The sequence below is a fragment of the Apodemus sylvaticus genome, chromosome 13 (assembly GCF_947179515.1).
Source record: "Apodemus sylvaticus chromosome 13, mApoSyl1.1, whole genome shotgun sequence".
Taxonomy (NCBI): Eukaryota; Metazoa; Chordata; class Mammalia; order Rodentia; family Muridae; genus Apodemus; species Apodemus sylvaticus.
Window position 1 is genome coordinate 51,281,865 of NC_067484.1, and position 17,863 is coordinate 51,299,727.

The 17,863-nt window shown below is 44.1% G+C and overlaps 1 protein-coding gene across 1 annotated transcript in view; it reads right to left on the reverse strand.

The window, feature by feature from the left end:
- Nucleotides 1-17,598, reverse strand: part of Lvrn (laeverin) — a 60,016-nt gene extending 42,418 nt beyond the window's left edge. The window contains exons 1-2 of the mRNA XM_052155769.1: nucleotides 16,756-17,598; nucleotides 1,025-1,167 (exon numbers count right to left, since the gene is read on the reverse strand). Of these exons, the coding sequence (XP_052011729.1) occupies nucleotides 1,025-1,167; nucleotides 16,756-17,441 (829 nt within the window). The 5' untranslated portion in view covers nucleotides 17,442-17,598. The remainder of the gene's footprint in view (nucleotides 1-1,024; nucleotides 1,168-16,755) is intronic.
- Between the last annotated feature and the right edge of the window lie 265 nt (nucleotides 17,599-17,863).

The window sequence follows — 17,863 nt, forward strand, 5'->3', positions numbered from 1 at the left end:
CATGCTTGCAAAGCAAGCATTTACTCACTGGGCCATCTCTCGAGTCCCCAGAATTATTTTCAAGTAGTTTCTATTATAGTGATAACTACTCCAGTATTAGAATTACCTACTACACATATGAACCAAGTGGCCACACTTTATCCCATAGATGTGCAGAATTGTTACAATAATTTTTAAATAAAGAGTACATTTGACAGACACAAGGGTGAGATCTTAGGCTGGAATCAGTGTTCTGAGTGTCGAGAGCTTAACCAAATGTCCAACCCATGAGCATTGCAACTGTCATCCCCAGCCTATAACTTCTTTCCACCTACTTCTATTTTCTAGGGGCGAACACGTCTCAGAGAATATTAATCTAGAGCTATCTGAGACTAAAGTTAATCAGAAACTGCAATTCCACCTTTATCACATTTCAGAGGGGTCAGCAGTAGTCTGGAGCCTGAAGATGAAATCACAAACTCAGATGTTGGTGTGAGCTAGCTGGCTGATGTATTATAGGATAGTACGTAGTACCAAGAAGACTGAGGCAGTTCATGGTGGCTCAGCTCCAGTCTGCACGTAGCTACCCCTTCCCAGCCTTCATTTCTTAAAGTCACATAAATGCTGAAAGTGCAGTGCTAAATGAGTGTGAGAGTTACATAGAGCTAGATTTTTATATAATACCTCTGGATCTTCAAAAGTTAGAAACCAGTACAGTCAATACAAGAAAGTCACCCGAGGTAACTAAAACTCATCTATGCCTCAGTTCAGACAAGGGCACCAGCCCCTTATCAATAAAAACCCATAGTAGGAGCACTAATTAATGGACAGGTAGACTGTCAGTGTGTAGAGATGGTATCATGTCCCCAGATCCCCATACAGAAGGAATAGGTGTTGATCTTCTCTAAGTGTAAGGGTCAATACTTGTCTCATGTGACTGCCTTCCACAGTCACAATACATGGAGGCTACTGACACGCTGTCTCGAGAAACTGACATGAAGGCTACCGTTTTCGTGTTTATACAATGACAGGAAGCATTACTTACCTAGTTGGGGCATATTGGAAAGAGCCACATACCCAGGATGATGGATAATTGTAATATTAAAAGTTGCCTTTAGAGCTGGCTCATCAAAACAGGGGAAAACATGCCTGGCGAATGTTGGTTCCATTTGAGTTGCTATCAGGGCTCTGAAATACATTTTGGGGGAAAATTACTCATTTTTTTGTCTTAGATCAATAGAAGCAAATATACACGCACACACAGGCTCCACTCGCTTCCTGCTACATCTTAGGGTTCTTGTAAGACCTAAAACAAAAAAAAAAAAAAAACGATCTCTGTAGCTTTCAACCTCAAAATAATTTTTGTCACATTGCATCATAAACCTCTTATAAGCAAAACAGGAACAAACACAAACAGGGAATGTTAGTCTGGAAAGCCAGGATGATTTCTTTGAGAAGAGTCTGTTGCTTTCATCCGTCACCAAAGGGTGAGCCAGTCTGAAGAATGACCTTGTTTTTTTCTTTTCTCAAATGTTTCCTCTTCTTTCTAATTGAAAACGTACAGTTCTATTTTGGACACCTCTGGGGGTAAACCATGTGGGTACATGCCAACTGAACATTATGTCCTTCAGTTACAGATAAATTGGCCACAGCCCTACTGTGGCTTTCTCCTATTTCCGTGGAAAAATACAAAGAAGAGCATACTGCTGTGGTCACTGGAGATTTATGGCAGAAAGCTTAGGGGACCAAACCCCATGAGGTCAGGATCACCTCAGTCACATCCTGCCTGTCTGAAGACCATGGGTCTCAGCAAACAGCTTTCTCTTCAGTCTTGTTATTTTATTTGCCAAGACTTAGTGACCTGGAGACCTGGCCGTAGAGGATAATAGTGAATGTGAACTTCCCTTTCAACCCAGGTCCTTACCATCTGTCTTATGTTGACTCTTGCTTCAGGCACCATTCCTAGATAAATAAAAGTAAACCAATACAACCATCCTGACAGAGCGGGCTCCATTCATTCTTCCCCTCTGCAAATCTCTCCTCCACTGCAAAAGAGCCTCTTTGCTTACATAAAAAATTACACAGCTCTAGGAGTGACACACAAGTAGTTGAGACATTCAGAAAACTCTCATGAAAAAAATAAGAGAGAACCATCTCACAGACAGTCTATTGTGGGCGTCCAAACTTTACCGACAAAGCTATAATTAGTAACCAGCCTATTTGTCCTGTGTGTTTCCCTCATTTTATTATAGCCTTGCTTGTGCAGGCTTAAGGAAGCCTGTGGTTTCACAGTAGCCTGGTCATTCTGCTACTAACTGAACAGTTCTGGGCAAGTCACATAACGGCGCTTGTGCCTCAGATCTCTGTGGAAAATCTGGCACTCTGCATTGCTACTTGAGCTCACATATAATGTCATGTATTATTAGTGAGCAACATGACAACAAATCACTCGTGCTCCCTACATATTCCAGCCTGGCAAGTTATACTCAATATTGGTGGCATTTATGTTACAGGTAGGTTGGTAATCATTACTAGTGAACTCAATTCTAAAGTTGCCAGAATTACACCTGATCACGAACTGAATACAAGCCATTGTTTGCTCTCTAATTAAAAACTACCAGAAGCTAGGGGTTTCTGTCTTTTTTTTTTCTTTAAACTTGTGTCATTTACAATAGATGACCAACTTCACAGCTTTGGGGTTGCTCTGAAATATAGGCAGCTTTATTGATATATACAAAAGACCTTTGAGAAGCTGGGCGGTGGTGGTACACACCTGTAATCCCAGCACTCGGGGAGGCAGAGGCAGGCAGATTTCTAAATTCGAGGCCAGCCTGGTCTACAGAGTGAGTTCCAGGACAGCCAGGGCTATACCGAGAAACCTTGTCTCCAAAAAACCAAATCCAAAAAACCAAAAATAAATAAATAAATAAAAAACCTACCAAAGTCCTTTGAGTAGCTCTGCAGTGTTGCATTGAATGGCAAAATTGCCTGTTCTGTGATTTGAGTTGCTGTGTTTGAAAGGAGATACAACATTGAACAGAGAACTTAGTCACCCGAGTTCTCCACTGAGATGAGCAGAATGAAATACATTTTTAAAAGCCATGTAACTTTAAGAAATGTGTTTAAAGCCTCTAGACACTTTCTCCCATAGAATGTGTGAATAGGGCTATTGATCTCAATGACCTATTAGGTCTCTAAAACCATGATTCTGGGGGATGGTGTTGAAAAAGAGGACTAGACACATCTAACAGGATGCAGATAAAGCCTGCAGGTGTCCCTGATCATGCCACCTGGAGTTGGTAGGATGGACTCTCTCAAGAGTTCATCCATGCCCCTTGGGAAGTCCACATCCGTTGAAACTAGAACACTCTGAAGAGATGGTAACATATTAGTACCAAGGAGAATAAAATGAAGGGAAAGGGCATGTCGTCTCACTATAGAGAACACATCTGGGTGCCCAGAGAGCAAGACCCTAAGCACAAACCACAGAAAGAGAAGTTATGAATCTCAAGGAGGTTGCAAGTCAGGAATAGGAAGACCCTTAGCCGCTTAGCGGAAACAGGATGAGTTTGGTTATGAGTGGTGAATAGCAACTTAGAGGGCTGACCCTGTATGTAGCAAACCAAACCTAGAGCAGTTGCTTTCACGTCCATGATTTAAGACTCCTTGAGAAATGAAAGAAAAGAAGTCCTCATGAGTTTTCTGCAACTATTTCCCTGCCTGGTTTTATGCAAACAGCTTGATAAAATTTCATACAAGTCACAGCTATTTGGCTCTCAACCTTAACTGCAAAGGCCGGAGGCAAGCAGCAGCAATATGATCTTGCTAGACCACATCTGAGAATCACACAGTGCGTGTCTTTGCCTTCTCCCTCTGCCCATGGAGAAAGAGGCTATCTAGTCTTCAGAACACAAGAAAATGTGCCATTCTTTCTTCCCTTCAAATGTTATGAAACCATTCTATGATGGTGTCCTTTAAGTCTGTGTTTAGCATGGTCAGCTGACCTGGGAATTATAGTAGGGGAATTTGCCTCCTAGTGGTTTAGCACTGTAGAATATCTTCTACTTCCTCTTGTCTTCCTCTAGAATCATGGCTTCACCACACTCTGGGACTGAAGGAGGTCCTTGTGGCCAAGATCCACGCACTTGGGGTAGTAAGTCTATTTCCATAGGAAAGATATCAATTGTGTTGCACTCAGTAAAACATTTTATTCCAAATTATTTTATGAACTCCATATGGCTACATCTCCCGTCAACAACTGAAAAATAGCAGAGCTGGTCAGAGATTAAGTAAAATTCTTCAATAGTTATAATGCCCCAAATTCTTAAATATTTTCATACAACACACACCCAGAAATCAAAATGTTTAGTAGAGCCACATGTTCAACCATTGTCCCATGAATTATGTTTGTTTATTGCAGTGTGTAAGAGAATCTGAAAACTATAGTTTTTCACCAGGCAACAAAATATAATAACTGCAAAACCCACTCTGACAAAATGATATCAAATTAGGCTAGATACCAAATTACTTCAAAGTAAATGGCCTTGAGATTAGGAGATCCCTCTTTGAGCAGCTCAAATATAGGAAGACACAGAAGGGCCAGGGAGAGAACATGAGCCAAGGGAATAGAACTTTTAGCAAGCAGTAGGTGGTGTTTGCCAAGCCTCAAATGCTGTCAGAGAGTTGGAGTAAGGCACCCAGCTCTAACCTCGAGCTCGTGGAGAGGAGACTCTCAGAAAGCAGCATGAATATTTCTTTTTTTTTTTTTTTACTTTTTTTCTTGCTAGTTAATAGTTCTTTATTATTATTATTATTTGATATATTCTTTATTTACATTTCAAGTGATTGATTTTCCCTTTCCTGGATTCCCCCCTCCCCAAAAGTCCCATAAGCCCTCTTCCCTCCCTCTGTTCCCCAATCCACCCCTTCTCACTTCCCTGTCTTGGTATTCCCTGACACTGCTGCATTGAGCCTTTCCAGGACCAGGGGCCACTCCTTCCTTCTTCTTGGACACCATTTGATATGTGCATTGTGTTTTGGGTATTCCAGTTTTCTAGGTTAATATCCACTTATTAGTGAGGGCATACCATGATTGATCTTTTGAGACTGGGTTACCTCACTTAGTATGATGTTCTCCAGCTCCATCCATTTGCCTAAGACTTTCATGAATTCATTGTTTCTAATGACTGAATAGTACTCCATTGTGTATAGATACCACATTTTCTGTATCCATTCTTCCATTGAGGGACATCTGGGTTCTTTCCAGGTTCTGGATATTATAAATAGGGCTGCTATGAACATAGTGGAGCATGTGTCCTTATTACATGCTGGGGAATCCTCTGGGTATATGCCCAGAATATTTCTTAAAGCTGATAGAATTAAGGCTGGTGTTTACCCTGAAAGTAACTGAAACTAACCCAGAGTCAGGACTCTGCTCCTGCCCACTGAGGACCTCAGAGGACACTGAACAGCTGCACGATTTGGAGGCGGAGCCAGAAGCGGGCTGCTGCCTCCAGATGCAAGGCAGTGCCAGGCAAGGCAGGACGAATGTCCCGCAGTGGAACTTTAGGGACCAGGACACTGTGAACCGTAGCAGGTACTTTCTTGGGTCTTATCCCATAGAGCCACCTAGAAGAGGATCCAGCAGCTTAAGGACCCATTCCCTGATGGCTGGACTGAGGAAGCAGGGAAGGAAGTAACCACGTTAGCAGAGCAACACGATAATCTCCGACTAAGTCAAGGGATGCGTAGAAGGCCAATGGCAAAGAAAGCTAGGAAATGTCGAAAGAGATACGAGTGTCAGGAAAATAAGGCACCAACTAGAGTGATGTGCAAATGGCAGGAAGACTAGCTTGAGTAAAAAGCACGTACTATGTGACTCTACTTATGTCCGCCCAGACACCTGCGATGTTGGACAGCACCAATTAAGAAGGACAAGGAGCGGGAGCCTAAGGTTAAGAGGTAGATGACGGTGCGTGTCCTAACTACTACAGGTGTCAGCCACGAGTCAGGAGCTGGGAGGAAGTTTGCAGGGCCAGAGGGAAGCAACCACAGCAAATACATGTATTGTTGTAGTAATCAGAGCCAGGTCCTCCCGGATTTTGCCTCTGAACGTATTTATGACTTAGTGATTATCAATTGTCTGCCGCTTAAAAAAAATAAACCTGGAAATATAAGTTAGAAAAGTACCTCTACCCACTAAACTGTAGCCAACAGTGGGAGAATCAAAGCTGTTTTTACTGATGTGCATTCATGATATGAATGCATTCATGACATGCTAATCACATTTGTTTTCAAAAGGTATGGGGATGGTAGCAAAATCGCCTCCCAGAAAAACCATTGGTCACACAAAGTACAAGTTCAAAACCTACCCCAGCAATGAAACCGCCTCCTTCTTCCCTCTCCGCCCACATTGTGCGCCTGGTACTAGAGTTCACCCTCCTTGTTTTGAGACATGCACATTCCTGCCCAGTACTGCTCAATTTTCTGTTTTGAAAGTGTCTCATACTCTAGGCATTGTGTCAGATTTCTTAGCATAAGATGCAACTTCAAGGAAGTCTTTTAAAACCCAAGTTCACTCTGGCTGATCTTGATGGTGTTACTGTCTCCTTTATCTGACCGTAATAAAGATCTGGATTTTTTTTACAGCTCTTCTGTAAATTCCTTCCCAGGAGCTTTCTCATTTCCTTTTTCTAAATTCCTCCCGGCTACATCTCATCTTTTATCAGGCGAATACCATGATCAAAATGCAAGAATAGTCCCAGGAATTCAAGAATATGGTTATATATTTGTTCTAATTAAGTTAAGAAGTAGGGGCCAGGCAGGTGGGTTAGTAGGTTAAGATGCTAGCTGCCAAGCCAGCTGATTTTAGTCAGATCCCCAGGACCCATAGCTGGAAGGAGAAATACAACTCCCAAAAACTCATCACCTGAGCTTCATACACACAAACGCATGCACAGAGAAAATAAATGTAATTTTTAAAAGAAGAAACTTCAAATAACTTAAACATAAAAAGGGGACTTGTGAGAGCCTGCCATCTTAATTTACAGATGTGAGCCCTCATTCCCTGGGGACATAGAATCAGCACTCCCACTTCTGTATTCTAAAGGTACGAAATAATTGGGATGAAATGCAGTGAAGCACCCTTAGGAATAAAAGCTTTCTAAAGGTAATCAAAAATTTTTAAGACAGGGTCTTGCTATATAGCCCTGACTGGCCTTGAACTCACAGAGATCTGCCCACCTGTCTTCTGAGTGCTGGGATTAATAGAGCATTACTACCACACCTAGCTCTAAAAGCTAATTAAAGAAGACTTATATAAGTGGAACAGTTGGGAAGTGTCTTAGTCAGGGTTTCTATTCCTGCACAAACATCATGACCATGAAGCAAGTTGGGGAGGAAAGGGTTTATTCCGCTTACACTTCCACACAGCTGTTCATCACCAAAGGAAGTCAGGACTGGAACTCAAGCAAGTCAGGAAGCAGGAGCTGATGCAGAGATCATGAGGGATGTTTCTTACTGGCTTGCTTCCCCTGGCTTGCTCAGCTTGCTTTTCTATAGATCCCAAGACTACCAACCCAGGAATGGCACCACCCTAGAGGGGCCATCCCACCCTTGATCACTTATTGAGAAAATGTCCCATAGTTGGATCTCATGGAGGCATTTTCTCAACTGAAGCTCCTTTCTCTGTGATAACTCCAGCTTGTGTCAAGTTGACACACAAAACCAGCCGGTACATGAAGATAATGTCTAAATGAACTATCAAGACTCTAGTGAAAGCACAGCTATAGAGTTGCTCTCTGCTTACAAAGAAGGCTCAAGAAGTCGCAAGGGATTATCAAGTAATTCCAGTGTCTACCTAAGCAATAAATAAAAACTATTTAATGGCTTAAAAAAAACCCTATTTAAATGGCTAAAAGAGAAAAACTTGACAATTCCAAGTGTTGGCAAAGAAATAGAGAAACTAGAATTCTCTGATACTATTGACGAAAATTGCAAGTGGTCAAATGCCTTGGAAAATAATTTTCTGCATTTTTCAAACTTCCACCTACCATGTCATACAGCCATTCCACCCTCACCATAGTATCAAAAGAAGCAAACTTACATAAAGGTCTCTGTGGATATTTCTGGAAGGTTTCTTTGTAATAGAACTTTTTGTAGTAGATTTCTTTGCAATACAGAAATAATCTAAATATCTTATAGATGTGTTTGAGAACAAATGGAAACTCATTTTTAATATTATGATATGTAGGTCAAAAACAAATGGACAGTAAAACATACATTGTGGAAACTCAGGTTTTCTAAAGCTGGAGTAGGAAGACTGGAAAAGTCTGGTGTGGACTGGACCCTTCTCTGAACAATCTTTCAAAAACTGATGTGGGCACTTCAAAAAGAATCTGGAATTTCTTTTTGTTCCATTTATTAATTTTTTATTCACTTCACATGCAATGCACAGTCCCCTTCCTCCTTTCCTCCCAATCCCATCCTTACAAATCCCTCCCCTCATTAGCACAACTCTTCCCCTTCTCTTACTCAGAGAAGGGGAAGCCCCGCCCCCCTGGGTACCACCCACCCTGAGACATCCAGTCTTAGCAGGACTAAGCCCATCCTCTCACAGAGGCCAAGCCTTACAGTCTGCTTAGGGGAAGGGATCCAGTGGCAGGAAACACAGCCAGAAACAACCCCTGCTCCAACTGTTAGAGGACCCACATGAAGACCAAGCTATACATCTGCTACAAATGTGTAGGGGCTAGGTTCAACCACTACGTGGTCTTTGGTTGATGGTTCAGTCTCTGTGGGCCCCCATGGGCCCAGGCTAGTTGATTCTCTAGGTGTTCTTGGAGTGTTCTTGACCCTTCCATCCCTCACACTTTGACAAGACTTCCTAACCTCTGCTTGCAGTTTGGCTGTGGGTCTCTGCGTCTGTTTTCATATGCTGCTGAATGAAGCCTCTCAGGAGCCAGTTATGCAATCAATTTGACCCTTCTCAGAAATTTGAGAATAGTTCTACTCCAAGACCCAGCTATTCAACTCCTGGACATATACCCAAAAGATGCCCCACCATGCCACAAGGACACTTGCCCAACTAGGTTCATAACAACTTTATTCGTAATAGTAAGAAACTGGAAACAACCTAGATGTCCCTCAACTGAAGAACGGATAAAGAAAATATGGTACAATAACACAATGGAATGCTACTCACCTATTAAAAACAAAGACAACATGAATTTTGCAGACACATGGATGGAACTTGAGAATGTCATCCCAAGTGAGGTAACAAAGAAAGACACCTATGATATGCGCTCACTTATATTAGCCGTGAAGTACTGGATACTTGTGCTACAATCCATAGACCCAAAGAAACTAAGTAACAAGCAAGGCCCAAGGGAGCATGCTTGAATCTTACTCAGGAGAAAAAACAAAATAGCCATCAGAGATGGATGGAGGGAGGGAAGTAGGTGAGAGAGGGGGAGAGAAGAAAGATGGGGATCAGGTGTGGGAGGAGGGGTGGGAGAGGACTGGGAGTGAGAATGGAAACTGATGTGGCCATCTCCTGTAGCCAGTGGAAGGAGAGGAACATCAACCCCCAAAACCCTCCACCCAGAAGTTGTCCTGCCTGCAAGATGTGCAGGGATAAAGATGGCGCTGAGACTGACGGAATGACTAACCAATGACTGTCCAACTTGAGACCCATCTCATGGGAGGGAGTCAACCTGGAGACTATTAACGATACTCTGCTATGCTTACAGACAGACACCTAGGATCTAGAATTTCTAACTTTATTTCAGTTCATTGCCTGAGGGTTAAGGCTGAAGATCTCTCTCTGGGACCCAGAGAGATGGCTCAGTAGTTAAAGAGCACTTACTACTGTGTTCGATCCCTAACACCCACACAGTGGTCTGCCATCACCAGTAACTCCAGTTCCAGGGGATCTGGCATCCTCTTCTGGCCTCCATGGGTATCACTCATTCATGGTGCACAGATTTAATACATGTAAAACATTTGAACATGCAATGAAAATAAGTAAGTATTTTTTAAAGAAAAGAGATCTCTCTTCAAAAGTCTATTTATGCTATAACAGATGGAAGTGACCATAGCAGCTGGTATTGTTTTAAATATTGTTTTCCTCAGTGCATGTCTGCAATTACAGCACTTGGTAAGTTGAGGCAGGAGGATAGTGACTTGGGTACCAGTTTAGACTGAATAGCAAGAACCTATTTCAAAAACAAAATTAGGCCAGGCGGTGGTTGCCCATGCCTTTAATCCCAGTACTTGGGAAGCAGAGGCAGGTGGATTTCTGAGTTTGAGGCCAGCCTGTTCTACAGAGTGAGTTCCAGGACAGCCAGGGCTACGCAGAGAAACCCTGTCTTAGAAAACAAAACAAAACAAAAACAAAATAAAAAAAACAAAAAAAAACAAAATTTAAAAAAAATTCACAAAGTTAGACACTGCCTTTTCTTGCATCTGTATACTCATCTTCAAGGAGCAACAACAGAACATGATGATGCCCAGTACTCTTGGACTTGAGCGACAACCCTCAGGACAGTATTTCATAAAGTGTTTCTTTAGTTCTTTAAAAAGGCCAGAGTCAACTTGTAGGGATTTAGAATGTTGGATTGACTCATGTGGTACATACAAAAACAAAACAAAACAAAACAAAACCCCACCGGCTTTAATAATGAAGCAACCATCACCAACTGAACAATTGTGCTTCCATATAAGAACATAATATAAATCCTCTGCGATGGATTCTAAAGGTCAGCCACACTTGAACAAGCAGAGTTGGTAGTACAATGTCTTACGGAGTTCTCAATGGCTTAACAGCCACAATGAAACAATGCTATAACTCAGTTGTTTGGGCTGGATGATGAGCTACTGGTAGGCTATCACCAAAATTTACCTTCCAGAACTCAGATGTGTAAAACAAACTGTCTTAACCCAATTTCTTCACACTCTGAGATCTACATTTTCACTCATAAAACACACACACACACACATACACACAAAGCACGCTCATCAATTAGAGGGTTGTCATCGTTACTGTGTGAATCAATCTTGTGCCAGGGGAAAGTCAGTTCAAAACCCAAACTTCTTTTCAAGACTTACTAGTTCTTTAGGATAAGAAATCTAAGATGCATCTTTCTACTCCCAGATGTCACAGTGAAAAAGGAAAAGAAAGAGGAGAATTCTCAAAAGTCCCAGCTGGAGTCATGTGAGTGCGTTTTCTGGACTGGTGTGATGTGAGTCACAATAACCCACAATAGCCAAGGATCAGTGGTTTTCAATGATGCAAAGATCCTCTTTTGAGCTCCTACATGTTCAGTCCCTCACCAGAGCCTGGCTGAACTCCCTTTGTTGCTATCTTGGACAGTCACATCTATAGTGTCCACCACAATATTTATTTTTATTCTTGGCATGGTGCAGCTATCCAGCCAATACCCTCCATCCTCTAGACTCCCTCAGACCGCCAATGGATCACAAGAACCACTTGCAGTGTTTAAGGTCCATGAACTAAGACATTTATATTCTGTGAATTAGAAACCACACTCTTTGTAGTATCAGGCTGACAAGGCTTCCACAGAACTGCTTTGCCTGTGCTCCTACATAGTTCCTGGATTAATCTGACCTCAGGGTCAATCTGCAGGCAATATGGAGACTACAAACACTCCTCCCTTGTTTATGGTAGGAATAAAGTCTTGGGAACTTTTCTTGCTTCATCTGATCTTACATTCTATGTTGACTTTTCCCTAGTCAGATCACACCAGTCTGTATCTCTTCTTTCCAAGAACACTTTCCAAAACATTGCTTTCAGGGTACAGGAGAGATGACTTGCAGGCTGCTTTTCCAGAGGACTTGGGTTTGATTCCCAGCACTGAGATGGTTGGCTAGCTCTAACTCCAGTCCTAGGAGATCAGATGGCCTCTTTTGGCTTCTGTAGATACCAGGAAAGCTCACAGCCACAAACATATGTGCAGGCAAAACATGCATACACATAAAATAACATAAAAATAAATTAATTTCCCAGGAAGATTTGAGTTTATACCTTTGTCAAACATACTTGTTCTCTCCATTTTTTTCTCTCTCCTCTAAGCCTTCCAACCTCATCGTTCAGTAACCTTTTAACCCAAAGAGTAGAAAATTAAGGCTGTACCAATACACTCAAAACCAACCAATATAGTATGTGAAAAAGTTAAAGAAGAAAAATCATATTGTCACAAAAATTATGTGGAAAAAGTATTTCATAAAATCCAACAATTGTTTATATAAACAAGTTATCATACAAAATACATAAAGAACTCAAGGAACTCAACAAACTAAATAATCCAATTAAAAACTGGGATGCAGATCTAAATAGAGAATTCTCAGGAGAGGAATCTCAAATGGCCAAAAAAAATAAAAAATAAAAAATAAAAATAAAAAACCAACAGCAAAATGTGCAACAGGATTGATGGACCCCGAGGAGATAGGAACTCCACAGGAAGGCTAAGAGTCAACTGGCCTGGACCATTGGGGGCTCCCAGAGACTGAACCACCAACCAAAGAGCATATATGGCCCCACATACATATGTAGTAGATATGGAGTCTTCATGTGGGTCCCCCAACAACTGGAGTGGAGGCTGTCCCTGACTCTGGTGTCTGCCGCCAGATCTCGTCCCCCTAACTGGGCTGCCTTGCCTGGCCTCAGAGGGAGAGAATGCCCCCAGTCCTTCAGTGACTGGATATGCCTGGGTGGACTGATGCTCAGGGAGGCCTCAGAATTCTCAGAGGAAGAGAGGAGGGTAGGTGGAAGGGCTGGGAGTGGGGAGGAGGCTGCGATCGGGATATAAAGTGAATAAATTAAAACACAAATAAATAAAAGCATAAATAAATAAATAAATAAATAGGAAAAAAGAAACAATGTTCAACATCCTTAGCCATCAGGGAAATGTAAATCACAATGACTCTGGGAGTCCATCTTATACCTGTCAGAATGGCTGAGATCAAAAACACAAGTTTTGCTGGAGAGGATGTGGAGCAAGGTGACACACCTCCATTGCTGGTGAGAGTGCAAATATGTATAACTTTAGAAATAAATATGATGGTTTTTCAGAAAACTGGGAATTGATCTACGCCAAGACACAGTTATACCACTCCTGGGCCCGTCCTCAAAGGACACTCCATCCTACCACAAGGACACTTGCTCCACTATGTTCACAGAAGCTTTATTCAAAATAGAAACTGGAAACAACCTCGATGTCCCTCAACAGAAGAATGGATACAGAAAATGTGGTTCATTACACAATGGATACTCAGCTGTTACAAACAATGACATCATGAAATTTTAGGCAAATGGATGGATCACTAGAACTGAGTGAGGTAACCCAGGCCCAGAAAGACAAACATCATATGCACTCACTGCTAAGTGGATAGTTGCTGTAAAGACTAATCATGCTACAATCCACAGACCCACAGAGGCTAAGTAACAAGAAGGGCTCAAGAGATGGCACATGGATCTCCCTGGGAAGGGGAAATAGGATAGATCTGTCAGGTGGACTGGGGGCAGATGGGGGTGGGAACAGGAGAGATGAGACTGGAGGAATGGAGGAAGAACATAGAGGGGACACAACTGGACATGGAGGGCATTTTGGGGGTGAAGTTAAAACCTAGTGCAATGGGAGCCCCATGGACTCTATGAGGGGGACCCCAGCAAAGACTCCCAATGATGGGGGAATGTGGAGCCTGAGACCTCCATCTCCTACAACTGGGCAAGGCATCCTGTGGCACCAAGCCAGTCACAAACCCTTCAACCTACAATTTGTCCTGGGGTAACGGTGATATAGAATTTGCAGGCGTTGGCACCAATAACTTGTTCCGCTTGAGATCCATGTCCTGAGAGTGAGCCCATGCCTGGCAGTGCCTGGGGGCCAGGAACCAGATATTGGATAGCTCAAAGACTTAGGAAAGAACCAAATATGACTGCCTAAAACAAACAAACAAACAAAAAAAATGATGAAATGATGCCTAGTGGGAGACAGAAGCCTAGCATCATCATGAGAGAGGCTTCATCCAGCAACTGTTGGGAGCAGATGCGGAGACACACAGCCAAACGTTAGTCTGAACTTGAGGGATCCTTTGTAAGATAGGAAGGAAGGATGGTAGGAACCAGAGCGGTCAAGGACACCACAAAAGCATGCCCCGCAGAATCAACTATCCCAGGCTCAGAGGAGCTCACCGAGACTGAACTGACAATCATGGAGTATGAGTGGGTCTGACCCAGGCCCTCTGCACATGTTATGGTTGTGTAGCTTGGTGTGCCCATGGGAGCAGGGGCTGTCTCTGACTCTTCTGCCTGCTTTTGGGACCCTTTCCCTCCTAAGTTGCCTTGCCAAACCTTAATATTAGAGGATGTGCCTAGTCTTATTGTGATCTGATGTCCCATGGTTGGTTGATATCCCTGGCAGAGCAGCCCTTTGGAAGGAAGTGGATATGGGGACAAAGAGAGATACAGAAGGGGACTGGGTGGAGAGGTGGGAGGGGAAACTGTGGTCTGGATGTCATATATGAGAGAAGACTAAGAAAGAAAAGAACAAGGCTGGAGAGAGACCACTGACTGCTTTTCCAGAGGTCCTGAGTTCAATTCCCAGAAACCACGTGGTGGCTCACAACCATCTGTAATAAGATCTGCTGCCCTCTTCTGGTGTGTCTGAAGACAGTGACAGTGTACTCATATACATAAAATAAATACATCTTTAAAAAGAAAGGAAGGAAGGAAGGAAGGAAGGAAGGAAGGAAGGAAGGAAGGAAGGAAGGAAGGAAGGAAGGAAGGAAGGAAAGGTAACTTACATAAACATCTACATCATCTTATGAAACTAAAACTTTGCACCTATTATTTGAAACCCTTCCCCCACCCCCACGCCCCAGGCGCTTGCATTTTCCTACCTGACAACCTTCTTAGACTTTTGTATAGCAGAGCTTGGCACTTTTCATGCTTGGATAACAAGGAGCCTGGGTTAAGCTGACCCACCTCTGGCCAGCGCCACTGCTCGCTAACAGGCTTCTGTCTCTCTCATTGTCACAGTGTGCTATTTGTATCTATTCCAGGGATGGAGGCACAGACTCAGGGAAGTGCAGAGACAGGCTGAGCAGACAAGCCCAGGCCCTGCCAGCAATCACAGGGTACTGGACCAGCAGCCATCATTCCGTACAGGCTCTTTTGACCCCAGCTTCAAGCATATTTTTGTTTTGTGTCTAGAAGCAGAGGCAGAACAACGTGTTGGCAATAGCTCTTCAGAAACTCCTATCTAGATCTCTCTCTCTCGGCTTTGACGTTCTGAAAATCTGGTTCGTTTTGACTGGTACAATAGGAAAATGGAGTGGCGCTCTCCTCTCCTGTGTCAGCTTACCTGGACAGAACAGAGAGACAGGACAGGTTGGCTTTCCCAGGAGGACAGAGAGAGGGAAGGCGGGGTCCAGCAAGTAAGCCAAGATGCGTGGACAATGCAAAGCTCTGCCAGGTGTCCCCTGCTCTTTCGTCTACAAGACTGAGGCTCAGTGATGTCGAACTGTTCTCAGTGTAGTCTAACTTGGGTCTCACATCATTCTTAAGAGAAAAATTCAAGTTGTTTATCAAGAAGCAATGCATTGACAGAGGAAAAATGACCACCTTGCCCTTTAAAAGTTAAGATGGTGAATCCACTAAAGGGGCTCATTAAACTTTGTTAAGACCTTTTAAACCTTGAAAAAAAACCTTGATAGAGGTGGTTTAGCATGTACTTCAGTGTGGTTCCTGCCCCACTGCATCCAAAAACATTTCCTCTAATAATGGGCAGTATATATGATTCTGTGCAGAGACTACAAATGTTCCTCCAATGAATGAGTGAAGGAACTTATTATCCAACTTTCACAATATTGGCAGGTTTTCAGTAGTGTGACCTCAGAGCACTGCAAGAGAAGATTCTTGAGCAGTGGCTGGAAACACCCCTTGTCAGAGAAATTACCGAAAGCGAGTGTAAGAAGAACATGTGTACAGTTATGTGGGCTCAAATCCCACCAGAGGAATCCTAGAAAGGTCGGGCTCAGAAGCTTGGTAGAAGGCGCCACATGCCACGGATTGTCAGCAAAAGGAGGCGAGAGCCCTGATGGGGGTGGGACAGATACTTGAATTGCTATTCTGAAGTTTAGTAAAGCAAAATGCCCAAAGGATACGGGAACAGACAACCCTGCTGTGGGTCTGTTTGCAGAGCTGGAGCTACCCTGGTTGGGTGGAGCAGGGCAGAGCAGAGCGAAGCGGAGAGCTCAGGGCTCCCTAGCAGAGAATCTTAGAGCAGGGAAAGATGCTTCTAGCTTCCCCCAACTTTAAGGCCAGAAGCACTGGATGGTTCTGATCCCTTTGGTGGGGAGTAGATTCCAACAGGTGTGTTTCTGAGATCTCTTGGTCATTAGCAGTTCTTGATCCAAGTACCAGTCTTTAAAAACAGACTCATTTGTTCAGAGGGCTAAAATGTTCTGGATAGAGAAAGGCTTTCTTAAAACAACCACAAAACCGTAAAACTCCAAGATTAAAAACAACCCCAGTGTGGGCAAATTGGATGGGCAGAAGTAGGACTGAAAGTTAACCGGAGGAGAGACCTGGGTCTCAATCTCTTCATTCCTAGCAGAGTTTCAGAGGAGGGGAAAGAAGGAAGCCTTCACCTCTAGGAGAGGAGAAAATGGATTTCTCAGAGTAGAAGATGCATCGCGTGAATGATCATTGTGGAAGGGTGGGGTTGCATGCAGGACTGGGCCGTAAGCCCTTACCTGAGCTCATCCTCATCAGTGTAGAGGTTCAGAAAGAGCCCTTCTGAGCCCACCTCAAGCACCTGGCCAGAGAAGTCCAAATTCAGCTCATAACTGCTACCCGGTTCCAAGGATTGGCCCAGATCCAGCACCACGTACTGCATCTCCTGCGCAAACCACACATTCTCCACCAGCACGCGGCCTACAGTGGCGTTCCTAGTGTCCCGGGCCAGAGGACCCCACACTTCCACTTGCTTGTAATTCAGAAGGAAGCTGTGTAGCAACAATCTCGAGGTGGCCACTGTGCAGCGTACGGTGATGTTTACGCGACCCGTGAAGGTCAAACTCGGTGTGGACAGGTTGTCCGGCCGCAGCCGGGGCCACAGCTCCAGATCATAGTGAAGTGGGACAAGCCAGGGAGGCAGGCGCAGATGATCCCAGGGCCCCGACGGAGGTCGCCAGTCTTGGGAGGTCCCCACCGTGGCCTCATGTGCAGGGGTTGGTTGCGCCCGCTCCTGGCCGCCGGGAGGCGACAGTACAGTGTCCTTCACCCGGGGGCTATCCTGCTCCGAAGGCTGGACGTGCGCGCAGCTGCCGTATAAGGCAGCCAGAGCCACTAGCACCAGCAGGAGCACCGCTGTCAGCCCGGCCAGCAGCAGGGCCACCCCGCGGCTCACGTAGACGCCAGAGCTGGAAGGGGGGCTCATGGCCGGAGACTGGGGTAAGAGAGATCAGATCGGAGACTAGAGACAGAGACAGCGGGTTAAACCCAGGACGGGACGTACAACGATGGGACCCCTTCCCAGTCCCTCCTCTCTTGTTCTGTCCCTCCTCCTCTAGGAGCCTGGGAAGACTAGGACTGAAGAAAGCGCCTGGGACCATGGTTTTCCCCTCCCCTAACCAGATCCAGATCCCTGCCTACCTACCCGCGCCCCACCAGACACTGGGAGGAAGGGCGGACCCCTCACCAGGGAGCATTCCCCTTTGGTCCTTGCGGGGAGGCACCGTCCAACCAAGCTCCCATCTGGACGTCATCGACTTTTTTTTTTATTTGTTTATTTGTTTGGTCGTTGTTGCTTTGGATTAGTGGTACTGACTGAGTGAAAAAAGGTCAGGTTCCTGAGGGAGG